The sequence below is a fragment of the Macaca mulatta genome, chromosome 1 (genome assembly GCF_049350105.2).
Source record: "Macaca mulatta isolate MMU2019108-1 chromosome 1, T2T-MMU8v2.0, whole genome shotgun sequence".
In the NCBI taxonomy this organism is placed as follows: domain Eukaryota; kingdom Metazoa; phylum Chordata; class Mammalia; order Primates; family Cercopithecidae; genus Macaca; species Macaca mulatta.
The window spans coordinates 183,952,409-183,979,597 of NC_133406.1; the positions used below are offsets into that span (position 1 = coordinate 183,952,409).

General features: G+C 37.9%; 1 protein-coding gene across 2 annotated transcripts in view; it reads right to left on the minus strand.

Moving 5' to 3' along the window:
* Positions 1–26,982, minus strand: part of PRKAA2 (protein kinase AMP-activated catalytic subunit alpha 2) — a 62,810-nt gene extending 35,828 nt beyond the window's left edge. For both annotated transcript variants that reach the window (XM_015140450.3, XM_077955840.1), the window contains exon 1: positions 26,858–26,982. In XM_015140450.3, the coding sequence (XP_014995936.2) occupies positions 26,858–26,951 (94 nt within the window). In that variant the 5' untranslated portion in view covers positions 26,952–26,982. The remainder of the gene's footprint in view (positions 1–26,857) is intronic.
* Between the last annotated feature and the right edge of the window lie 207 nt (positions 26,983–27,189).

Sequence of the window (27,189 nt, forward strand, 5' to 3'; positions counted from 1 at the left end):
CACATTCAACATTCTCCTTCTCTTCTTCACCAAACCTGCATCTTCCATTTCACTTGGTACCACATAACGTATATGCTACAAATGAAAAAGTCAACTGATATAATCTCCTAAATATTTCTTGGAGTCATATTTTAACTCATTTTGAAGAAAACATTAATAATGATGACAAAAGTGACCATTAATGACATTTATTGTTTATTATGTACTAAGCTTTATTCTAAGTGCTAGGTGCCCTGCTCTCTCAACCCTACTACAACTCTATGAAGTATTATTACCCTACAGTGTATAGATGAGGCACAGAGAAGCTAAATAAGTCACCTGAGGTCACAAAGTAAGTGATGGCACAAAATCTGACCTGGGCTATCTGACTTCAGAGCCAGCATAACTGCCACACAGTAATACCCTCAGTCAGAGTACTCCAAACATGTAATGCAATGACTTAGGAAGAACTGAGTTTCTGTCGCTGGAGATTATTTTTATCTTAATAACTTTTGCAAACTGTAAATTATGTCAAAAAATTTAATGAAGCTTGAAAGTTACTTTCTCAGCATATAAAACAAACAAAGTGAGACAAATCAAGTTCAAGCAATATAACTTACTAACATTCCAAAATATGTTTCCAGGACTCCAGAAAAACCTTATCGATTTCTAGGAACTTTCTATTCAGTTAAAGTAAGCTAAATGGTTTCTTGATGCCTGAGTAGTTTATTACTCATCTTTGGGAATTTTATAATACTCAAACACCTTGCCAGGGTGGTCTAACAAATACGTCTCTCTCCTCAAATCCCCGATAGCCTCAATGAAATAACTAGCACTGAAATCCCTACAATGGGTGTTTAGCCTTTTTTGCCTAATAATGCCATAATTGGTACTTAACCATAATTAAATCCAAACCTAACCACATTCCACCTGAAAGCTGAATGAATGTTCCTGAAAATCTTGTAATAAATACAGATTTAAGGTCAAGAATTTCTTCTATGTATATTATAGATATAAACTTTTGTTTGTGTAAATCGAAACAAAAGAAATTAAAAGAAAAGGCTTGGATGCCTCAAGGTTTTATTACCATTCATTTATTCAGTCTATAAACATTTGCCGAGCATATGCAAGAAATGGTCATCATAGACACATGAGAAGAGATTTTTAAATACACCTCCAAGTTTTTTGGAGGGCGGGGGACAGCAATAAATAAACTGAAATGAATCTTGGACAGTATTACATCTGCCTGAAGACTGTCAGATATACCATATTTGTAAAGAGTAGATGAGAAATAAAATTATAAAAACATCAATAATAAATAATCTTGCCATAATTTATCATCTATATATGTAAATATCCAGATCAATACCTACTTTGACAGGAGCAATTAGAAACATTCATCCATTGAACAACGATTTAATGAAGGCCTACTCAAGTAAGTAGCTGTACTAATTACATTACACTGCTGGTTGTCCCCCAATATCTTCTGCATCTTTATTTCTCCCATACATGAAACTCCCAAATTACAACTGAGTACATGGCTACACAGTGTACACCCTGCTTCTTAGCCTCTCTTGCAACTATTAATAGATGCGGCCACATGAATATGTTCCAGCCAGTGAGATATAAAGCAGAAATATCCCTAACAACTTCGTCTTCATCCCTTCCTTCATCCTGAAGCCTGGAATATCAAAGCCACCATTTTGCACCTCGAGACCAGACTTAAGAAGGGGAGAGCAACAAGAAAGAGAAAACCATATTTTTGACACCATCAGACATGACAACAGTTTACATCACCTGCTCAGACTTTTACAAGACAGCAAAATATTTCTATTTGTTTAAGCCACTCTTATTTTGGATATTTTTGTCACTCAAGGCTGAATCTAAATAACACACTATTTAGAATATTTTAAAACTCAAAACGTTTGGAATCTACTTCAAATTTCCACTTTTGCTGAATAATCATATATGAGTTGATGGAAATGAATTATAATTTACAGTCCACACAATTTTTTGGATTAAAAAGTTAAAGAGCTCTACAAAATTATCACCCATTAGTGGGTTCATTTTGTTTTTCCTAAATTTTAGCCAAAATATACAAAATACTCTTTAAAGCTATGGAATTTTAAGGGGGGAAAAATCCACACTCACCCAGACTATGCCTTTTATATTTTACGTTTGATAAGGTGAAGCGTTGTCACACAGAAGGAATTAAACTGATTTATGTTGTTTGTTCCAGAAGGAAGAACTGGGAATAGTCGATAGACTCTCCTTCAACTAACAGACTTGTCTGATCCATGAAGACTCCCCTAAACTTCCTTTTCACCACTCTGGTCTATACTGAAACTTTCATTTTTTAAAGGTAACTACTATATACTGAATATACTTTTTTTCCACCAGATGTATAACACAAACATTTACTTGATTCTCAGTTCATCTCTCAATGCTAGAAGGGAGGGGGTCAGAGGCTAAATCCCTTGTGTCTTTGCCTATTGTCAGGAACACAGATGCTGGCAATAATAAGCCAGGAAATGGGGCTGGTTAAAAATTTGCAGAGAGGTTAAGAATTTGCCCATAGTCACCCAGCTAGTAGGTGAGTGACCACGGTAGATCCCATTAGGCAGGGCTGGGATTTAAACCCAAGCAGCATGTCCCCAAAATCAGCATTTTTTTTTTTTTTTTTTGGAGACAGTCTGTGACCCAGGCTGGAGTGCAGTAGTACAATCTCAGTACACTGCAACCTCTGCCTCCTGGGTTCAAGTGATTCTCCTGCCTCAGCCTCCCGAGTAGCTGGAATTACAGGCGCGCACCACCACACCTGGCTACTTTTTGTATTTTTAGTAGAGACAGGGTTTCACCATGTTGGCCAGGCTGGTCTGGAACTCCTGACCTCAGGTGATCTGCCTTCCTTAGCCTCCCAAAGTGCTGGCATTACAGGTGTGAGCCTAGCCAAAATCAGCACTCTTAATGCATCATCCAGTATTCAAACAGAGGAAGCTCAGCCATTTATCAGGATTATCATAAGATAAATTCCTGCATTAAGTAACAGGTTGGAGTAGATCAAGGCTAATTCCCCTTCCCACTCTAAGACTTTTCTAATGATACCCCTAAGGATCATTTCACATTGAAGGGTATAAAGCTTTTAAGCCACTCCTGCCTCTTGATGATTCTGGTTGCCACTTTCTGGATGCTTTTCAGTTTTGACACATTTTTCTTTATATACAAGACACAGAACTTCACACAGCTGTGTTATACAGGTATAAATACACAATTGTTTTACACAAAGATTATAAGCTTTCAAATTTCCAATATCACTCCCAAATGAAGTCCAGCATTTTTTACCACAGGCAAGACACTATAGTTTAAAAGGCATAGTTTGGAACACTTCTGTATCTGTACATCATCCCATAGTAATTAATATCAAATACATCCTCATTCTATTTTAATATATTATATAGTTTAGGATATTATCATATCTAGTAAAACAAAAGGAACAATTAAAAGATAATTATTTTGGGCCCAAATTATAATCCATTTTTCTGCTAGGATCAAACAAAGAAAAGAGTTGCCAAAATGTAAAGGCTATGGAAATACTGCATAATACTTTGAACTAATCCAAAGAAAATGAAGCTTCAGTCCACAAAAAGAATCTAAGTACTTAATTTCACATGCTCCACTGGACAAGGTGCTGAAGGTGGTATTTCTTATACCCTAAAGAGTCCCCGACTGGTGTACAAAATTTGCTTTTAAGCTACTTTTTTGGTGCTTGAAAAGTTTTTTTTCTCTTTGGAATCGTGGCAATCATAGTGCTCTAGGAAGTTATTAGCCTATATAATAAGTAAAATCAAGTCTATCATCGTATTTTATCTAAATAAATAAAATCAAGCCTACCATTGTATTGCCATAGCTGCAAAAGTTTCTTAGAATTTTTGGGACATATTTGAGGTGGTCTGACTTAAAATTTAGACTAAAAAAATATGTGCACTAAATCCTTCAGGAGGGTCTCCAAGTGAAGGCACAAGAGAGACTACTAAGAAATGGACATCATCCTTCAGGGTGTCTACAGGAGGCAATTTATAATCCAGATTTGTAGCAGGGGTTATTTAGTGACAGTTAATTATTCTTTCTCACAAATCTGTGAGGGATACCTAGCAGGTGTGTATCTGTATGTATATATTCATGTTTAACATTTTACATACATTGTTTCATTTTAAGCTTTTAATGACTCTATGAGGAAATTTTATAGATGTGGAAACTAAGACTTAGAGAAATTCAAACTGACTAGTAATGGACAGAATCAGTATTTAAATCCAGATCTATCTGATTCTAAAGCCTATATTCTTAATGATTATACTATAATGCAATCTATGGTTACCCAATGAAAGATTTAACTCATAATGTCTAAAATAATGCTATCATATTAAAAGTATTATAGAATTTATTAATACACACCATATGTAATAACAATTTGGGTTTGGGAGAAATGACACTTAGAATTCCAAGTTTAGATGCTAGAGACATAGCTTTCTAGTTACAGTGGCATTTTTGGCTACCAGTTACAATGTTCCCCTCATGACCCTAAACAGTCTGAGGGCCAGACCTTTAAATTGACCCTGAGTTTAAGAAGTGGGGGGAAAAATGTTGGGGGCAAGAATGAATGAAATGAGGAACGAGCATAGATAAGTTTTGGCTCTGATGGAAGGGCTGTGTATCAGTCCTCAGCCAGCTCCACTATCTTATTTTCTGTAGACCCCAGAATTAGAAACACTTCTCTTTCCACTAATTACTTTTGACCAAAGTGTCCATACGTTACGAACTTTAGTAGTAAGAAAGATTAGTCTTCTGTATACCCCCTAATTACAGGTAAGGCAAGCTGACTGAAATGAAAAGCAAGGGGAAGATTCAAGAATTTTTCTACGATGGTTTTGGACAGAAGCTCTGGGAGTCAGGACAAATTATGGTACCACACAGAATGGAGGCTCCACTGATACTGGGAAACTGAAACCCATTCTACACTCATAGCATGTTATGTACCTGATCGGAAAATCGGAGTAAGAGGGTAATCAGAACGGTTGACTATTAAAGGACTTCATATAGTGTGATAGGTATACACATAGTATTTATGTAATACATATATATGTCTCTGCCTGTCTTTCCTGTATCATCATTCACCATTCCCTCACCTCAAGTGTTATACTCCAGTCATTTAGAACTATTTGGAACTTCCCATAAGGACTGTGCTTTCTCTCATTTTCAGAGCCAACACATGCCCAGTTTATGATAAGCATTCAGCAAATTTCAGTTGAATTGTATTCAGTGGAATAAATGCCATTAAATATGTGAACCATTTAAATTCCCATTCACCAAATCTCCAATGCATCATGTCTATGTCTCATTTGTCTTTCAAAATTCAGCTGAAGTACCATCTTTCAGTAAGCATTCCCTAACTAGCACCCCATTCCCCAACTCATTCCACCAACCCAACAGTCTGATTAAGTGATGTTCTAATGTAATCCCACAGCTCCTCTTCCTGGCAGCTCTTAACATCAAGTGCTGTAATTACCTACTTTGCTGCTGTTGTTACTGATCTCCTTTACAGTGGCCAGCTCCTTCAAACAGGGTCTGTATCTCATTTATCATTGATCCTTGGCATCTGGCACAGTACCTAACACATAACTAACACTCAGTAACTACTTATTTACTGTTTGGGAAAAAAATGCAAGACTAACTCTAATATTTGGGGTGCATGATATACGATATAGGCTTCATAATCTACTAGTATTGCTGCTTTAGAATATGAGGCGTAAGTTCGGTGTGCTAATCACTCTCATATCTGAGCAAACCAACAAATACCTATCAAAAGAGAGTTATTATCTATATATTCCAAGTCCTAAGGAATTCTATGTAGTACTTCATTCCAGAAGCTTCTAAATATGGAAAAGAATCAAAAGAAAAAATAATAACCATCAGCACCAGAACTACAATTTCCTCAAGGTCTAGGCATTACAAAAGAAGGTATATGTCTCACAGGAAAACAGATTTAGAAAGGAGGAGATCTAGATGGTCAATAAACACGAAAAGGTGCTCAATATCATGGGTCATCAGAGAAAAGTAAATTAAGACCATAATGCAATACAATACCATAATATACCCACCAGAACAGCACAATAAAAAGACAGACAATGCCATGTATTAGTCAAGATATAGAGCAACTGGAACTTTTATGTGTTGCTGGAGGGAATGTAAATTAGTGTAAACACGTGGGAAAACAATAAATTGATGCAAAATTCATAATAACTACTAAAACTGAACATGTATATACTCTATGACTCAGTGATTCCACTCCCAAGTATTATAACCAACAGAAATGCATAAATTAAAAGTGCTCAAGTGCTTTGAGGTATTTATAAGAAGTTTTCAATGCTGCTAATTTATGCACTTAAACTTTAGGTAGCAAAGATCTAAGAAATGGAAAGAAAAGTACTCGCACATTGTACTTTAGAAAGGAACTAGTTAGGCCGGGTGCAGTGGCTCACGCCTGTAATCTCAACACTTTGGGAGGCCGAGGTGGGTGGATCACTTGAGGTGTGGAGTTTGAGACCAGCATGGCAAACATGGTGAAACCCTGTCTCTACTAAAAATACAAAACTAGCTGGGTATGGTGGTGGGCGCCTGTAATCCCAGCTACTCGGGAGGCTGAGGCAGGAGAATCATCTGAACCTGGGAGGTGGAGGTTGCAGTGAGCCAAGATTGTGCCACTGTACTCTAGCCTGGATGACAGAGCAAGACTCTGTCTCAAAAAAAAAAAAAAAAAAAAAGAAAGAAAGAAAGGAACCAGCTTGAGTGGGTATCCAAGGCAGGAAAGACCAGACAATTCTGGGGCCTAAAAGATAAAGCAATTGAGGAAAAGTAGTTATGATATCAATAGAAAATAGGTAATTCTGAAAGGCAGATAGTAATAATGGTAATGCGTGCCTCATACTTAGCAAGCTGTGTGTGTATGTGTGTGTATGTGTATACACATATACATATGCACACATGCGTTTGTATGTATATATATGCATTAAGCACTTTATATATTTTTTTAAAGTCTGCAAGAGTTCTTGCAGAAGAGAAAACCCAGGCTGACAGAGTTTAAGAAACTTAACCAAAATGCACATAAGCAGTCAATTCTGGAGCTGTGATTCAAAGCTATATCTTGCTATCTCCAAAGCAATCCTCAAGGGTAAAAAGTTTGCTTTCTTTGCATTTCCTAAGAGTCCTGAACAGTCCTATTGCTACTGTTAAAAATACACCAGAAACTGCACACACAACGATGCATGTAAAAAAAGATAAAAATATTTTTTAAGTTAAAAATTATTTATTAAATATAAACAAGTAAATATTAGACCAGAAACAACATTTGAACTAAAAAGAAAAATATTTTTAAAAATTCAAAAAATTCATGGAAATGCATATTATGAAAAAAACTATGCATGGATATCAAAAAACTTTTGTACCAAAATAAACAATTACATGTCTGAACAGGATCTAGTTTGAGGCACTAAGAAGGATAAGACATTAGTTTGAAAAGAGTCCCTATTAAAGCAACATGAATTCTGCTAATGTTAAAGCAAAAAGAAACATCAAATTTCTATCAAAACTTTAATGGAAGTATGATGAAATCACTGAGACCTTATGAAAAGTTTATGGGAACAATGACTCAAAGAAATCAGCAGTTTACAAATGGGTAATTTGTTTTAAGAAAGGACAATAAGAGTTTTTTGTTTTGTGTTGAGGCAGGGTCTCCCTCTGTTGCCCAGGCTGGAAGGCAGTGATGCAATAACTGCTCTTTGCAACCCTGACCTTCTGTATCAAGTGGTTCTCCCACTTCAACCTCCAGAGAAACTGTAACTACAGGCGTGCACCATTATGCTCAGCTAATTTTTAATTTTTTGTAGAGACAGGGTCTTGCTATGTTGCCAAGGCTGGTCTCAAACTCCTGGGCTCAAGCGATCTTCCTGCCTCCGCCTCTTAAAAGTGCTGCGATTACAGGGGTGAGCCACCATGCCTGGCTGACAAGATGATTTTGAAGATGAAGCCCATAGCAGCAGACCACCCTCATTGATTTGTAGGAAAAAAAAAAATAATCTTGTTCATGCCTTAATTGAAAAGGACCAGCAGAAATGATAGCCAATATCATAGACATCTCAATTGATTCAGTTTGACACAACTCTGGCTAAAAAATTAACGTTGAGTAAACGTTCCACTCAATGGGTGTCAAAACTATTGCACTCAGATCAGCTGCAGACAAGAGCAGAGCTCTCAATGGAAATTTTAAATAGGTAGCATCAATATCCTGAAGCATTTCTTCGAAGAGTTGTAACAGGAGACAAAACATGGCTTTTCCAATATGATACTGAAGACAAGGCACAGTCCAGACAATAGCTACCAAGAGGTGGAAGTGGTCCAGTTAAAGCACAGTGGACTAGTGAAGAGCAAAGGTGGGCTAGATGCAGTGGCTCACACCTGTAAATCCCAACACTTTGGGAGACCGGGGCAAGAGAATCGCTTGAGCCCAGGAGGACAAGACCAGCCTGGCAACATAGTAAGACCCTGTCTCTTCAAAACTATTGTTTAAAATTAGCCAAGTGTGGTGGCACAGGCCTACAGTCTCAGCTACTCAGAAGGCTGAGACAGGAGGATCACTTGAGTTCCAGGCTTCAGTGAGCTATGATTGCACCACTGCACTCCAGCCTCGGTGACACAAAGACCTTGTCTCTTAAAAAACAACAAACAAACAAACAAAAAACAGAGTAAAGTTCACGGCAACAGTTTTTTGAGATCTTCTGGCATTTTGTTTATTGACTCTCTGGATGGCCAAGGAACAACAACATCTGATTATGAGAGTGTTTTGGGAAAGTTAGCCAAAACTTTAGCAGAAAAAATCCCAGGAAAGCTTTATCAAAGAGTCCTTCTCCACCATGACAATGCTCCTGCTCATTCCTCTCATCAAACAAGGGCAATTTGCATGAATTTTCAAGGAAAATCATTAGGCATCAACCTTACAGTTCTGACTTGGCTCCTTCTGACTTTTTTGTTTCCATATATATGTGTATATATATCTTTAAAACAAACCCATTTTCTTTTTTTTTTTTTTTTTTTTTTGAGTGGGAGTCTGGCTCTGTTGCCCAGGCTGGAGTGCAGTGGCATGATCTTGGCTCACTGCAAGCTCCGCCTCCCAGGTTCACGCCATTCTCATGCTTCAGCCTCCCAAGTAGCTGGGACTACAGGCACCCACCACCACACCCGGCTAATTTTTTGCATTTATAGTAGAGACGGGGTTTCACCATGTTAGCCAGGATGGTCTCTATCTCCTGACCTCCTGATCCGCCCACCTTGGCCTCCCAAAGTGCTGGGATTACAGGTGCGAGTCACTGCACCCGGCCCCATTTTCTTTTAGTTATTCATGTAAAAAAGACTGCACTGACATGGTTGAAATCTCAGGACCGTAAATTCTTTAGGAATGGACTCAATGGCTGCTATAATTGCTTACAAAAGTATCTTGACCTTGATGGCATTTATGCTAAAAAATAAAGTTGGCCGGGCATGGTGGCTCATGCTGGCAATCAATCCTAGCACTTTGGGAGGCCAAGGCAGGAGGATCACATGAGCTCAGGAGTTTAAGACCAGCTTGGGCAACATAGTGAGACCTCATCTGTATTTAATTTTTCTAAGAAATCATCTCTATTGAAAAATCTGAAATTAAAATTAAAACTGTTTCCACTTTTTATCCTTTAATTCCATTTTTCATTTTTATCTTTTAATTCCATTTTTCCACAAATTTTTTGAAGTGCTGTCATATCTTTTTCTCAAAGATATATAGTCCCAAATATAATTTGATGGTCCTTTTTTTAATCAAAAGCTAAACTGCAGAAAAAAAGAGATTCTTCCTAAATTCAAGTTCTCATACATCTTTCATCTTAAGAAGACACTTTCTAAATTATTTTGAATAACAAATGACTATATGTAAGACAAGCTTGCCTAACAAATGTATCAATCTTTACTACATGGGAGAAAACTTCAGATGGAATCAGTAACAACAAAAAAGATACTTATCAAGGATATGGTAATATGATAATTATCCCTGAAGAATGATTTCACACTTACAAATGTAGAATATCATTTTAAAGTCTCTAAAGATTACTTTAAAAATTAGTATACTAAGTAGTTACAACATAGTGAAGCTTATAACTCAAAAAGACAAGTGAAAAAAAAAACCTGTGGTTGTAACATTACATTAGCAGGTACCTGTTACAGAATTGTACATGGATTCAAAAGTACTGGATCTCAAACAACCAATAACAATAAATATGGTATTCTAGAAAGCCATGGTAGATAACTGAAAAAATACTCCTAGCAATGACAAGAATCTGAAATGTGAGAGTAGAAAAAAACATTTCTAAAATAATATTTACATATATGGTTTTGAATTCACATTTTTCTAAAATAATAAAAATGGAAAAAAGATATGTATAGGAATGTGTAAAATAGCATTAATCATAACAAACAAGATGTAAAAACTACCAAATTTCCATCAGTAATAGAATGGACAGATAATAGTATAGCCTTAATGTAATACTATATAGCAATGAGAATGAATTACAACTACATGCAATGACATGGATAGATCCCATAAAGATAATCCTATGTAAAGAAGCCAGATACAGTAGAATTCTGTCTCTATAAAGTTCAAAAACAGGTGAAACTATTCATGGATAGTAGTTCCCACTGGTGGGGTGGAGGATGGAAACAAGGGGATATGGGACACAAGGGGACTTCTAGGATACTGGTCATTTTCCATGTGTTTATCTAAGTCCTGGTACATGGGTGTGTTCAGTTTGTGAAAATTTATTGAGGATTTATGTAAAAGATGCCAGTACACTTTTGTATATGGAGTACAATAAAAAAGTTAAGAACCTTTGGAGGACACTATATACCTAAGCTGTGACGAGCCAAGAGATCACACATGTATCAGCCAGTTGGGCCTCATGGGGTGGTCAGCAACCTTTACTCATTCGTGTCAAGAGCCATAACTCTGGTGATCAGCAGCGTTATATAATGCACATATGTCCTGACCCCTACCATCCCCAGACTCCTGCCAAAATACCACAACGCTCCTTTCTTCTTTGCCCATGGTGAAATAAAACAATTTCATTGCTCTTCTCCAAATTTCCTTTCCCTGAAAATCCTTTAAAGTTCTCTAAAGGATGGTTCTGACAAGGAAGCAAGAGACTTCCTTTATCTCCAACTTATTAAATAAATACCATATTTATTAAATAGTACTTTATATACATATTTAATTCCCAAAACTCCTACAAGGTAAATATTATTATGCCCTATTTACAAGTGAGCAAACTGGAAATTAGAAATCAGTGAGTGACAGGATGGTGTGTCTGCCTCTAATGCCCAAGCTCAAAATTCACACAATTTTACCCTTCAATAATCAGGTTTCCTTGATTACAGCTTATCAAGGGTGCTCACTTGCATGCTTAAGAGGATAAGCATTATCTCTAGCATTAGATTTGAGAAATGAGGTCACAGTGAAGGAATAGAGTCTAGCAGTGATAGGCTAAGGAGGGAGGGACAATGCGTGAAAATAATCAAGTATGGAGAATTGCTGTGTTCAGTTAGAGAGTAAGGCTGGGGTAGGGCTGTGGCCTTTGTATGGATCAGATATACTAAGGTTATTCATCAAGAGGTGCTGGAAAATCAAGAAAATAACACATAAACTGAGAGTCTTAAGAGTCTCTAAATCCCCTAACAAAATATGTAAAATGAACTTAAATTTTATTAAGAGAATGAACTTGTACATCCTTGAAGACTTTTTTCTCCTAATTGTTCTTACCCCATTAGTCTCCACATTCATTTGCTCATTCATTCAACAAATACGTTCTGAATGTCTGATGTGTAGTAGGCATTGCCTTGAATTGTGAAAATAAATGGAATTTGCCTTCTGGTGGAGAACACAAACAATAAACAAATATATAACATTATAGTTGTGCTTGGTGTGCTAAAAGACAAAAAATAAGGAAATTTTTTAATAGAAGAAACATAGTGATGTAATGATGATACATGAAGAAAGCAGAGTGACAAGGTGACAGGAAAATGGGCTATTTTAAATAGATCAGGAAAGATCTACAGAAATGATTTTTTTTTAGTAAAGACTTGTTCTATACCTAACTTCTTTAATTACATGATATGCTGTATTCTGCTTTATTTATTTGTTTAGAGACAGGGTCTCTCTTTGTCACAGAAGCTGGAATGCAGTAGGATGCTCACAGCTCACTGCAGCCTCAACCTCCCAGGCCTAAGCGATCCTCTCCCCTCGGTTCCCCAAGTCGCTGGGACTACAGGCACGTGCCACCAGGCCTGGCTAATTTTTGTGTTTCTTGTTGAGACATGGTTTCACCATGTTGCCCAGGCTGGTTCAAGGAATCCACCCACCTCAGCCTCCCAAAGTGCTGGGATTACAGGAGTGAGATATGACACCTCTGCTTTATTTTTAAAATAAGTGTTTATACTGGTTTTAGATTGTAACTTTAAAATATTTCTTTAAAACTTTAATTTGTGCAGCAGCAATAGAAAGAAAAATAAATAAATAAAATATTTAATACTTTTTTTTTTTTGAGACAGAGTCTCGTTCTGTCACCCAGGCTAGAGTGCAGTAGCATGATCTCAGCTCACTGAAACCTCTTCTTCCCAGATTCAAGCGATTCTCCTGCCTCAGCCTCCCGAGTAACTGGGACTACAGACATGTACCACCACGCTCAGCTCATTTTTGTATTTTTAGTAGAGACAGCGGTTTGCCATCTTGGCCAGGCTGGTTTTGAATGCCTGGCCTCTCATGTGATTCACCTGCCTCAGCCTCCCAAAGTGCTGGGATGACAGGCATGAGCCACCACGCCCAGCCAATAAAATACTTCTTTAAAATTTAAGTTCATCTATGATTCCACAGGAAAATCAACTTTATTTTTACATAATCATTTAAGATTAAAAAATAGAGTCAAGGAAACAGTTTACAGCCAAGCTGATTACAGGATTACATGCCTGTAATCCAAGCACTTTAGGAGGGCTAGGCAAGAGGATCGCTTGAAGCCAAGAGTTTGAGTCCAGCCTTGACAACACAGGAAGACCCCGTCTCTACAAAAAGAAAAAAATTTTAAAAAAAATTAAAAATTAGCCGGGCATGGTGGCACTCACCTGTAGTCCCAGCTACTCAGGAATAGGAGGCAGGAGTGGTGTGATGGAGCATACCTGGAGTCCCAGCTACTGCGGAGGCTGAAGTACAAGAATTGCTTGAGCCCGGGAGGCAGAGGTTGCAGTGAGCCGAGATCATGCCATTGCACTCCAGCCTGGGGGACAGAGGAAGCCTCTGTCTCCAACAAAAACAAAAAAAAGAGGAGGCAGGAGGATCATGGAGGATCACTTGAGCCCAGGAGTTCGAGATTACAGTGAGCTATGATTGCACCACTATACTCCAGCCTGGGCGACAAAGTGAGACCCAGACTCCAAAAAAAAAAAAAAAAAAAAAAAAAAGGGAAAAGGAAAAAAAAAAAAAACCGTTTACCAGTATAAATTCTTTAACACGGTTGGAGAATGTATTAGCATTCAGTAGACTCTGCCAGGAACACTTATCCATGCCCTCTCTTACGTCTTTCCAACTCTGGTCCTCATGTGTCTATTTTCTTTTTGTCTCTCTTATTGCACGTTTCATCTCCTTCTTATTCATCCTCCTTTATTTTCCTGTCTTCAAACAACTCCCCTTCCATTCTCATTAACCACTCCTGAATGTTTTCTTGTTGACTACATAATTTTACAGTCCATAAAATTTTTTTGTTGTTGTTGCTGTTGTTGTTGTTGAGACGGAGTCTCGCTCTGTCACCCGGGCTGGAGTGCAGTGGCCGGATCTCAGCTCACTGCAAGCTCCGTCTCCCGGGTTCACGCCATTCTCCTGCCTCAGCCTCCCGAGTAGCTGGGACTACAGGTGCCCGCCACCTCGCCCGGCTAGTTTTTTGTATTTTTTTAGTAGAGACGGGGTTTCACTGTGTTAGCCAGGATGGTCTCGATCTCCTAACCTCGTGATCCGCCCATCTCGGCCTCCCAAAGTGCTGGGATTACAGGCTTGAGCCACCGCGCCCGGCCCATAAAATTTCTTTTTAAAGTAGAGTTGTGGAATGATTTAGAATTCTCTCCAAAACAAAACAAGAAACATGACCTGTGTTTTTTTCTCTAGAGCCCTCAGGTTTCATTTTAATGGCTACCCCAGATATTACAACATGCATCCTTAACTTACTTCAGTCTAATAAAAGTTTGTGCTTTTACATTTCCCAAAGGATTTTAGAACCCTATAACTCTACTTTTTCTCATACCTTTTCTGTTCTTGCATTTCATTCCTACATATATATTTAATCTTGCAAGATATTATTTTGTATAGTCAGTATCTATTTAGTCACCCACATACTTAGACTTTCCAACGCTCTTCATTTCTTTTTGCATTTCTTCCTTCCACCTGGGATCACTTCCTGTCATCCTGAAGAATTCCCTTTGGTGTTCCCTTTACTATATGTCTTCTGTTGACAAACTGTCTCAATTTATGTTTGCATAAAAATGCATTTTGCCTTCATTCATTCATTCATTCATTTTGAGACAGAGTCTCGCTCTGTTACCCACGCTGGAGTTTATTTTATTTATTTATTTATTTATTTATTTATTTTGAGACACAGTCTCACTCTGTCACCCAGGCTGGAGTGCAGTGGTGCGATCACGGCTCACTGCAACCTCCGCCTCCCGGGTTCAAGCAATTCTCCTGCCTCAGCCTCCTGAGTAGCTGGGATTACAGATATGTGCCACCAAACCTGGCCAATTTTTGTATTTTTAATAGAGATGGTGTTCACCATGTTGGCCAGGCTGGTCTCAAACTCCTGACCTCAGGTGATCCTCGCCTTGGCCTCCCAAAGTGCTAGGATTACAGGCATGAGCCACCGCGCCCAGTTTGCCTTTATTTTTGAAGAACATTTTTGCTGGGCATAAAATTATAGGCTGGTAGTTTGTTTCTTTTACTTCTTTGAGGGTAAAAAAAATTCCATTCCATTTTTCCCTTGTTTACATTGTTTTAGTTGAGAAGTCAACTTATTATTGTCCCTTTGAAGATAATACACTTTTTTCCCCCTCTGGCTGCTTTTAAGATATTCTCAACATTTTTTCCCCCATTTCTGCAAGGATACATACAGTCTACACCAGCATAAGGGAAACTCAAGAAAAGGGAATTGGTTTAGACCAGTTGCACAATGACATCTCTAGAATGGTTTTCTCATATTTATTCTGCTTGGAACTTCTGAATCTGTGGCTTGAGGCATTTTATCAGTTTTAGAATACTTTCTGCCATTATCTCCTCAAATGCTGCCTCTGCCCCATTCGCTTTGTCCTCTTCTTCTGGAATTGTGTATTACCTACTGTGTATGACCATCAGTGGTCTTGAATTCAAGATGACATTCATACCCCAGGATACAAAAGGTGGTAATGTTACATCAGTTTTACTTAGCTTTTTATGAGAACTTAGGACAGAAACACAGAATGTCAGGATGGCATAATCAAAAACATCTTCATCAGAAGTTCTTAAAATATTCAGTTGCTACTTCCATGCCTCCTCAATCACACAGGGGTACATGAAGTTGTGAAGGCCATGAGTGGATACAGTATACTCCAGCATATACAAGCCTCAAACAAGAAATACTTCATATAATAAGCTCATTCTTGTAGCTTCTAAGCCTCCCACCAGGAGGTGCTTAAGTGTGAAGAGATACCTTAAAAGGGAACTGGAGGTCTGTTTCCCTGTAAGTTTTATGCTGGCAGAAATGGTGAATAATGTAGTCTCTTGGGAGTATAACATGTCCATTCGTAGTCCTCCCAGTCCAAATGCAGTTAACCAATCACAGGTCATTTTTACAATAAATATTGTTGTTTGGCAATAGAACTGATAAATCACATTTATCTTAGTCTATGTCCAGAGAAACTATATTAAAAGAAGGTAAACCTGGGGTTACCGTTTTACAGAAAAAAAAAAAAGGAGGCTTGCAATTAACTTTTTCTATATGGGTTCCAATAATACATGTATTAGACTTTTTGCTGGGTTCTCACATGTGTCTTATACTTTCTTTCCATCCTTTTACCTCTCTATCCTTCAGTCTGGATATTTTCTTCTGACCCATCATCTACTTCATGAATCCTCTCTTTAATGGAATCTAATCTGCTATTCATCATCTAAAGGATAATTCAATTATTGTATTTTCAGTCCTAGAATTTCCTTTATTTTTTATAGATTCCAGTCGTCTGCTAATATTCTCCACTTTAAAGTATCAGTTATTTTAAATCCTGTGTCTGATATCTTTACTCTCTGCATCTCCTACAAACCTGTTTCTATTATCCTCACCCTATCTCTTGGAATGCTGAACATTGTGTGTGAAAATCTATAGATGCTCTGACAGTTTTATTTTACCCCAGAGAAGAAAGATAAGAGGCAGATCCATCTGGGATTAAGCTTATTCTAAGCAGGATATCCGTCTTCAGTGGGTTGCAACCAAAAACCCAACTGTTTATCAGACTCCCCTTGATAAACTGTGAACTTCAACTGTTGTCTCCCAAGACTCAAACTCTGCTTAGTTCTTCTGCCTTTTAGTCACTTCACATAGTCTGGATATTTGTCCTATCCAAATCTCACACTGAAATTTAATCTCCAGTGTTGGAGATGGGGCCTATTGGGAGATGTCTGGGTCATAGGAGAAGATCCCTCATGAACAAATGAACACTGGTAAAAATATTTTGCTTAAAATCCAGTATGACTAAACACAGCAAATACTTAATACATATTGATTGTATTATTCCATTAATTAAGGCTGGAAAAACTGAAATCAATTATGGAATACCATATAGTTCCAACTTACACTCAAACACATTAAAAAAAGAAAAAAAGAAAGAGCTGGGCATGGTAGCTCATGTCTGTAATCTCAGCATTCTGGGAGGCCAGTATACGTGGATCACTTGAGCACAGGAGTTTGAGACTACTCTGAACAATATAGTGAGACCCTGTCTCTACCAAAAATATATATATAATATATATAATGTATAGTGAGAAACAGTAAAATAAATTTTTTAAAATAATATGAAAATAACTTATAGTTGTCATATTGCCCAAGTAAAACAAGCATTTAGAAAAAAAAGTATGGCATATTTAAAAATTTTAGATCTCTTATTTTACGAGAGTCAGTTTTAACTTACCTTATAATTCATTTATAATTTAGAAACTGAGATGTTGATTAAGAACATACTGTTCTTGTTTTAATACTATATATAATCTGAAGAAAAATGATTCTGAAAAAATGAAGTATATTAATAATATACTAACATTCAAAGTAAGAGACATATAGCAAGATTTTATAAATTATCTTTAATAATATAAAAGATTGTTTAAAAAGATCTAGTGGCAGATTAAAAAGAGAATTATGAATACTTTAAAAACAAAGGTACCACCCAAAGAAATACATAAAATTTATCAGAGGCAAACACTGCCAAACATAAGACACCACTTAAGCAAGAATACTGTTCCCTTGAAGGGATGAAGAAGGCTTCTATTATTAGCATAGATAACTGCCTGAAATTCTTTCCTTAATAACACCATACTAAAAATAAAAAGGTTAATCATATTTCAAAATAAACACATTGCTTTTCATATGCATTTCAATCACTTCAATAACAGAGAAAAATAAAAGCCTGATTTAAGGTTTACATTTCTCTTATATTTGTAGCTGATGAATACACTAGGTAGATTTGCTGTCATTTTTATAACATATTTAATGTTTTAAGGGTCCTATGCCAGCCACTTACTCATTATTTCTTAAAGGATTTGAGATTAGATCTTCCTGCTAGGTCAAATTAAATTATCCGCCTGGCTTCAAAAATTATTAATACTTCCTCTACAAAATATTTTCCCTATCATTGAGGAAACCACAGGAATCTCAGAAGAATAAATGGGGTGGTATTATCATTACAAAGCAGTACCAAATGCTTTCAAGAAAGCTAACATGGACCACAAGGTAAGTGGATATTTTGGGATTTTTTATAAAAAGCAGCAAGATAAAGCAGGGTTGTGTCAGCATGAAAAAGGGAGACAGTTCATGGAACTGAGGTAATTACCTCAATGTATGTTCGACCTACAAAATTCTTTCTAATTTATATGGATATGTTAAGAGAAAGTTTGGTAGAAAAGCATTTTTAGCTCTTTTTACCAAAAATGCTTTGGTAGAAAAGCATTTTTAGAGTGTATTATCTGTACTGAAAATATATGTATAGCCTCATTTTGGTTCTACTACAAGTGGACTATGACTTTAAAATGACCCATTCACACTAAATGCCATCTGCTGCCCACACTTACCCCCTCTCCAGCTTATGCCTCTTTCCTCCAAGAGTTTCTATGAGGGATATCATGGGATCTGGAATACATACATACATATATATGTATACAAAATACATATAATGTGTTTGTGTATATGTCTTCCAAGTGATATACAGGAGAGGGTGAAAAGTGAGCAGCTTCTGGAGAATTAGAGGTTCCTGAACATATTCATTTGCAGAAAGAAGACTCGAGTAAAACAAGACAGGAGGTAGTGAATTCTTCCCTCTCTCTCATTAATAAATTTCTGGTCTCAGAACCAGATCACAGATTATTCTCATAGTTCAGCTAATTGTGGGTTTAAGTACATAATGGTGTCTACATACACAAAAGTACATAAGTAATTCTGAGTGCTTTTTCATCTACCTACATTTTCTCATGTACTTCTCACAACACTAGAAGAGAACATATGGTATTATTCCCTTTTTTAGATTGAGTTTGACCACATGGCTGGTTTATGACAAAACAAAGGTTCCACCCCAGGTCTTCTAAGTCCAACACACTACAGAGAGTATATATACTATATCATGCTGCCTTTGTGGACATACTCGGAAACTAGCTACCATTTACAACATTGTTTCCTATTTAAAATACCCTTTGAAAGTCAAGCAACTGATTACACCAAATGAACGAAATCCATTCAGATATTAAGGACACAATTCAAAAATCATATAAATTATATATATATATATATATATATATATATATATATATATATATATATATATCAGCGAAAGAAACCTGAATAGCACATAATTCATTTACCTAATTGTTTGAGAGAATAATTCAACTGATTGTAATTCAATCACTAATCTAATATTTGAGAAGAAACATAGTTTCATTATTTGGAACCAATATTTAACACTTGTTTAGAATTTGAATAATTTCAAAAGTAAAATCAATTTACTGTGAATGTGTGTACATTCACTTTTATTTCACTATTAGTTCCATTTCATTCTTATTCATCTTCCATATTTGGGAAAAAACAAATTACATGACTTAGTCATAAAGGATATTGCTTTTAATATAAACATTAATAAGTATCATAAAGCACAGATGAAGTAGTCATTAAGAACTTTCTTCAACCTAGGCAACCACAAAACAGGGGCAGATTACTACAGCTCTATCTCAATGTTGGTGTGAGAACTGAAGGCATTTCAACGGAAAGTAAGTACTTCCTAACACAGGGTGCAGAACTTACCTACAATTACCATGCATCTCACCATCTCCACAACAGTCTCATCTATCTGTATAGCATTTTATCTTTTCCAAAGCCATTTTATGTACCTCAACTCATTTGATCTTCATAACTATTCCAGAAAGTAGGCAGGCCAAGTATGATCATTGTCATATTACGAAGGAGAAAACAAAGGCTCAGCGTCTAATGGTTTTTCCCAAAGGTCAGATAACTAGTAGTAGAAATGGAATTAAATTCCAGAGCTAATACCTTCTTATACCAACGTTTTCTTCTAGAATATCAAATCATTTGTACAAGTTCTCTTTCATCTGGTTACTAAAGGTTACTGGCAATCGTTAGTCAAGATTACTTTTATATCAGTAAACACATTGAAATCACTAGTATTTCTAAGAAACATGGGTTAAAACTGGTAGAATTCGGCACATTTATAATAAGAAAGATTGAGGCATCAAATTAAATTCTGGAAAAATAAAAATAAAAATGTTAATCATCTATATACGACATTTCAAAAAACGTTATTTATCTCTAAATATGGACTAAAAGACATTTAAATCTTATTTTCTCAATTCTGATAAATATGAGCAGACATAGAAAATTATATCCCTGTAGGTTTGAAACTCAGAACGTACTAGGCATTTTGACTTTATCGTCCATACAGCAGAGACTTTGCAGTCTGAGAACCCTGAATTTGATTGTTAGCTCTACCAGTTAATAGCACTGGAACCTTGGACAAGTTACTTAAAGTATCTGTTTCTCAATTTCTTCATTTGTTAAATGGAGATAATACCAAACTTCGAGGATTACTCTGGGGAATAAAAAAAAGCAAGTGCGTATATAGTACGGTTATTAGAATATAGTAACAACTTAATCAAATTGTACCTTTTATCACTGAAGTGTTGCAAATATGTTTCCTTTTCCCCTGTTCTACATTACATCTACATTTCAGATTCAGGAATTCCAATTTTCATTAACCAGGATGAATAATTACATACATCCATTTTGAGGAGTTAAATCTTTTAAAAATCGGTTTAATGATAGCTTTGTAAAGGACCTCACAGATTCGCTATTCCAGTGTTATCCTTTAGGAGGGGAAGAAAACAAGGACCAGGGAGTTTAAATTGGTCAGGGCTTCCACACTAGCACACAAGTCAGAAACAAATCCTAGTAAAGGACCAAAATACCACAGACATAACTTTTAGTTCCGTCAATTGATGGGACAGTTGTGTGAAATTTGATTTATCATTTAGGACTTGATATTTTCATTTCAAAATAAGGTAACACTTTTCGCTTTTTTGTTTTGTTTTGATTTGGTTTGGTTTATCCTTCCTGTTATCTCAAAAACAAGTGGGGAATTAGTAAAATATTTACTTAATTTCTTGAAAGCAGTCTGTAGGCCACTCATGTAACTATTTGAAAAACAGAAAGGGTAACTTCTTGGTGAGACTTTGCTGACAAGAAAGAACCTAAGTATCCCTTGGTGAAAAATTCCAATGAAGAATAATTATTTCATAAACCACATATGGGTAAATGTATTTCTGGAGTAAAATGTTGAAAAAAAATTTGTTTAAATCATAAACCACATATATACTACTCCTCATCTTGAAAATGCAGGCTTCTTTTAAAATAAATAATTGGCATTATAATTTTTTTTCTTCAACCGGTCTTTATATAGCACAAACAACAGGACCATTCTAGAATTTCTATCACCTTTAGAGAAGTTGAATAAGAGATGAACAAGTCTAATTACAAGAGCTCTCTAACAGTTCTACCCTACCCAGAGTGAGAACCTAAACAGTAAATATAGATTTTTTTTTTTTTTTTTTTTTTGAGACGGAGTCTCACTCTGTCTCCCAGGCTGGAGTGCAGTGGCCGGATCTCAGCTCACTGCAAGCTCCGCCTCCCGGGTTCACGCCATTCTCCTGCCTCAGCCTCCTGAGTAGCTGGGACTACAGACACCCGCCACCGCGCCCGGCTAATTTTTTTGTATTTTTTTAGTAGAGACGGGGTTTCACCGTGGTCTCGATCTCCTGACCTTGTGATCCGCCTGCCTCGGCCTCCCAAAGTGCTGGGATTACAGGCGTGAGCCACCGCGCCTGGCGTTTTTTGTATTTTTTAGTAGAGACGGGGTTTCACAGTGTTAGCCAGGATGGTCTCGATCTCCTGACCTCGTGATCCACCCGTTTCGGCCTCCCAAAGTGCTGGGATTACAGGCTTGAGCCACCAAGCCCGGCTGAGAAAAATTTTTAGTAGATAAAAAGCATTACTTATAAACTCTGCCAGCCCATATAATCTGTTTCCAAAAACAGTCCCCCAGCAATTTAATAATACAACAGACTAATGAAGGAGAAAATTTAAAACATTTTAAATAAGGCTTTACTAACAAATACAAAGATTTCCATATACTTTAAAAAAACAAATTAAAACTACTGCTATTAAAACTATTCCATTTTCAATTTTTGCTTTTTATACCTAACTTTGGTCCATAAATTGATATATCAACAACTGAAGTTATAATTTCTTTATTTCCTTCTTTTATTTTTTTAAGATGGAGTCTCACTCTGTCACCCAGGCTGTAGTGCAATGGCGCGATCTCGGCCCACTGCAACTTCTGCCTCCCGGGTGCAAGTGATTCTCCTGCCTCAGCTTCCCAAGTAGCTGGGATTATAGGCGCACACCATCACAGCAGGCTAATTTTTGTATTTTTAGTAGAGACGAGGCTTCACCATGTTAGGCAGGTTGGTCTCAAACTCCTGACCTCAAGTGATCCACCTACCTCAGCCTCCCAAAGTGCTGTGATTACAGGTGTGAGCCACTGTGCTTGGCTTAAAATTTCTAAATGTATAATTAGCATAACAGTCAAAGTTGGTCATGGTAGGACACACTTGTAATTCCAACACTGTGAGGCTGAGGCAGATAGATTGCTTAAGTCCAGAAGTTCGAGACCAGCCTGGCCAACACAGTCCCTAAAAAAGCTAATTCATAAACAAATAAATAAGAAAAAGAAAAAAAGTCAAGAGAGAAAGCACATAAGATGTTCCTTGCTTCTCCATTTCCATGTTTTTATAACCATTTGTCTGTCTGTCTGTCTGTCTATCTATCTATCTATCTATCTATCTATCTATCTATCAATCAATCAAAGACAGGGTCTTCCTATGCGCCCAGGCTGGTCTTGAACTCCTGGGCTCAAGGGATCCTCCTGCCTCGGTCTCCCAAAATGCTAGGATTACAGGCATGGACCACCACACCTGGCCAACCTTTTAAAATTAAATCATCTCTTATTAGCTTTTTTAGTAGAAATTCATTTTGCAATGTCTAAAATCTACAGCAATTAAAAATGCACCTGCTTTCAACAAAAACTGCTGGGACAATTGGTTATCCACCTGCAAAAAGTTAGTCTTACACCCTTATCTCACACCATACACAAGAATTAATTCAAAATAGATCACATAGTTAAATATAAGGGCTAAAATAATAAAATATTTACGAGAAAACATAAAAGAAAATCTTTGAGACTTGGGCTAGGCAAAGATTTCTTGCCATGACATCAAGAGCATAGTCCATAAAATAATTTTAAAAACTAATAAATTGGATCCCATGAAAATTCAAAACTTTATACTTCAAAAGACACAAGAAAATGAAAAGACACAACAGACTGGAAGAAAATATTTGCGAAATATATCCATTAAAGGATCTGTATCCATAATTTACAAAGAATCCTCATAACTCAACTTATAGGATGACAAGCAACCCAATTAGAAAATGAACAAGAGATATAAACAGACATTTCATCAATGAAAATACACAAATGACTAGTAATTACATGAGACAATGTTCAACATCATTAGTCCTTTGGAAAATGTAAAATTAATGCCTCAATGAGATACTATTTCGCACCCACTAGAATGGCTGTAATAAATCAGGCAGACACTAACAAATGTTGGCAAAGATACTCAGAAAAGGGAACTTTCATACATCTTTGATGGGACTGTTATAAAATGGTGTGACCATTTAAAAGTGTGGCAGTTTCTCAAAAAGTAAAACATAAAACTATGATATGACCCAGCAATTCTACTTCTAGTTATCTACCCAAGCTATGTGCAAACATATGTCCACATAAAGACTTACATCTTACATGTGAATATTCGTAATGCCATTATTTATAATAGCCCAAAACTTGAAACCATGACCATCAACTGGTTTTGTATAGAGAAAATGTGGTATATCCACACAATGGAATATTATTCAACTATAAAAAGGAACAAACTAATGACACATGCTCTGTCATGCATGAATCTCAAAAGCATTTTTAAAGAAGCTAGACACAAAAGATGACATATTGAATGATCATGTTTATGAAGAAGTGCCTAGAAAAAGCAAATTTATACAGGCAGAAAACAGATTAGTGATTTCCTGGGACTGAGGGTAGGAAAGAGATTAACTGTGATGGGTATAAGGAATCTTACTGTGGTGTCCTCAAATGTCCTAAAACTGATCTATAATGATGGTTGCAACATTTGGCAAAATTAGTAAAAATCATTGAATTGTACACTTAGAACGGATGAATCTCATATATAAAATATACCTAAATAAAGCTGTTTTCCTTTTTTTTTTTTTTTTTTTTTTTTTGAGATGGAGTCTTGCTCTGTCACCCAGGCTGGAGTGCAGTGACGCAATCTCGGCTCACTGCAACCTCTGCCTCCCAGGTTCAAGCGATTCTCCTGCCTCGGCCTCCTCAGTAGCTGGGATTACAGGTACCTGCCACCACGCTCAGCTAATTTTTGTGTTTTTAGTAGAGACGGGTTTTCGCCATGTTGGCCAGGTTGGTCTCAAATTTCTGACCTCAACTGAACCGTCCGCCTCAGCCTCCCAAAGTGCTGGGATTACAGGCATGAGCCACAGTTTAAAAAAAAAAAAAAAAAAAAAAAGACTTGTTTCACTTGTCCCTTGAAGAATTATATGAGTAACTGTAGATTGTAGCAGTTTCTATAATTTTTATTAAACAATTGTACTGATCATAATCTTGGATAGGAAACCATAGTATCACTTTTCAGAGGATCTAATACAGTGTTAGGAAAACTCCTTCAACTGGTTGTTCATTGGACAGAGGTTCTCCAGGAAAAGGATTTCTCATAAATCAAAGTTCTTTCTGTTTATATTTCAAGAAGCCAGTGCCTGGAAACAATTCAAAAGTACACACAAGAGATTTAAGTTGTCTTTGACAATGGACTGATTGATCTGATGGGTATTCTACTCTACATTCAGATTACAGTATACAAACTTAAAAAGACCAGCAAAAATTTTTAACACAATTTGAAAGGACATAGGGTTAAGTTATATAACTTTGAGAGTGTACATGTCCAAATGTCAAAGGCACTGTTTGCTTGAGCAACTGTATAATGTTGTAACACAATAGTCCTTAATAATGATACTAAATGACAAGTAACATTACAGGCTTACTGTATCCCTTACAATCCCTGGATCGTCCTGTATTCATCTTAAACATATTCTAACTATCCACTCTACTTATAAGGTCTTTCAAAAATAACCCAGGACTTCATAACCCTCACAGAACCGCAAAGAATTTTACAAACTTTTTAGGTCATTGCAAAAATACCACCTTGTCTGACCACCTTATTGAAAACTGCCAACCTCACAAAACTATCTTCCTTTCCCTGCTTCATTTTTCTCAGTAAAATTAAATATACCTTTTACATACATATTCTGATTACTGTCTGCCTTCCCCTACTAGAAAGCTCCATGAAAAGATCCGTTTTTTCGTTGCTGTATCCTCATTGCCTAGAACAGTGCCTACCACGCTGCAGGTGCTCAGAGTTTTTTGAACAAATGAATGGGTATTAAACACGTGCAAGAAAACAGGAGCTGATTCTTACCACAGGAATGAACAATGAGTCTCTTCTACTCATTCAACAGCCTTGACTTGGGGTTAAAATACGAATTTTACAAGGAAATAGAGACCTCAGAATAAAATTTCCAGACTGCCTACTCAGCATTTCTTCAGCAAAGAGAAAAAAAAAAAAAAAAAAAAAGCCAATGTTTCACTTATAATTCTGGATTTACAACAAAGTATTTTTAATAAACAACTGTGTCTATTCTGGAGAGAAGGCAGGTTAATTAAATCCCATGTGACTAATTAACAAAAAAGAAAACAAATGAAAGCTCAACACAACTATTCTTACTAGTTAACTTAACTCTAATAAAGTATAACATTTCAAAAGCAGCCTGTCTTCCTACACCCAAAATGGGATCCTATCTCCATGAAGACAGACCTTAGCAGAATATGCCTTAGTAGTCCTGACCTCCTCAACCTCAATCCTCCAAACACCAAGGAAACTTTTTCTCTCCCTTACCCCAGAAGTCTTCCCATAGCCATTTTACAAACACAACCACCTTCAGACCTCTCTGTTCTAATTAACCTCTGACCCAATCCAGCTGCATTCCAGCGTTTAACAACACCCCAGGAAGAAAGACTCACAACCTCTGGCCCCTGGAGCATCCCCCAAACAGTCACCCCCAAAAACCGAGAGTCCTGGAACATGAAGGAATCTGGGGATGGCAGGGACCTCCCAGCAAGACCAGAATTGGAGGACATCTTAGACTTCACTCTGGTACTGCCCATTTCTGTGTGACCTTGGGCTTGTTACTCCATCTCTAGGGGTCTTAGTTTTCTCACCTTAAGGGTGAGGACATGTTGACCGAGTCACTGTAGGATTCAATGAGATCCCATGTAAAGCACCTAACAGGGCACCCGGCAGGAAACGGCGCCTCAGTCCTCAGCGTGCATGATCCCCGCCCTGAGCCTACAGGCTCAGAGCTGGGAGGCGCCTCGTGGATAGAGTCCAATCTCCCGGTTTTGCAGAGGACACTGAGGTCCAGAGAAGACAGAAGTGCCTTGCTCCAACCTCCGGAAAGGCGGATGGGCGCGGGACCTGGAACCCAGGACGCCCGTCTTCAGCCCACACCCCCGCCCCCTTCCCTGGACCCTGCGGGAACCGGGCGCCGGTGCCAGGCGAGGCGGTGCGCGCCACCCTCCCGGGGCCCCAGCTCCGCGCGGCCCGGGGCCGCTCCACCTGCCGCCGAGCCCCGCGCCCGCCCGAGGCCCGGGGCTCCCGCCTCTCCACCCGGCCTCCCGCAAGCCAGGCAGCTCGCACAGCGGTCCGGAGCGCGTACTCAACTCTTCACTTTGCCGAAGGTGCCGACGCCCAGCGTGTCGCCCAGCACGTAGTGTCCGATCTTCACCCGCCCGTCGTGCTTCTGCTTCTCAGCCATCTTCCGCGCGCGCGGCCTCGCTTCGCCGCCTGCCGCTCCGCGCCGCCGCCGCTGCCGCCGCCTACCCACAGTGCAGCGGGCCCTGCGGGCGGGGGGGCGGACCCCGAGCCGCGAGGGGCACGGGGCTGCGCGGGGTCCCGGGAGGGGGCGCTGGGCGCGCCGGGCCCAGGTGGGAAGCAACGGGCGAGCGGCGGGCGGGGCGGGGCCGAGGGAGCGCGCGGCGCCGGCTCCCGGGAGT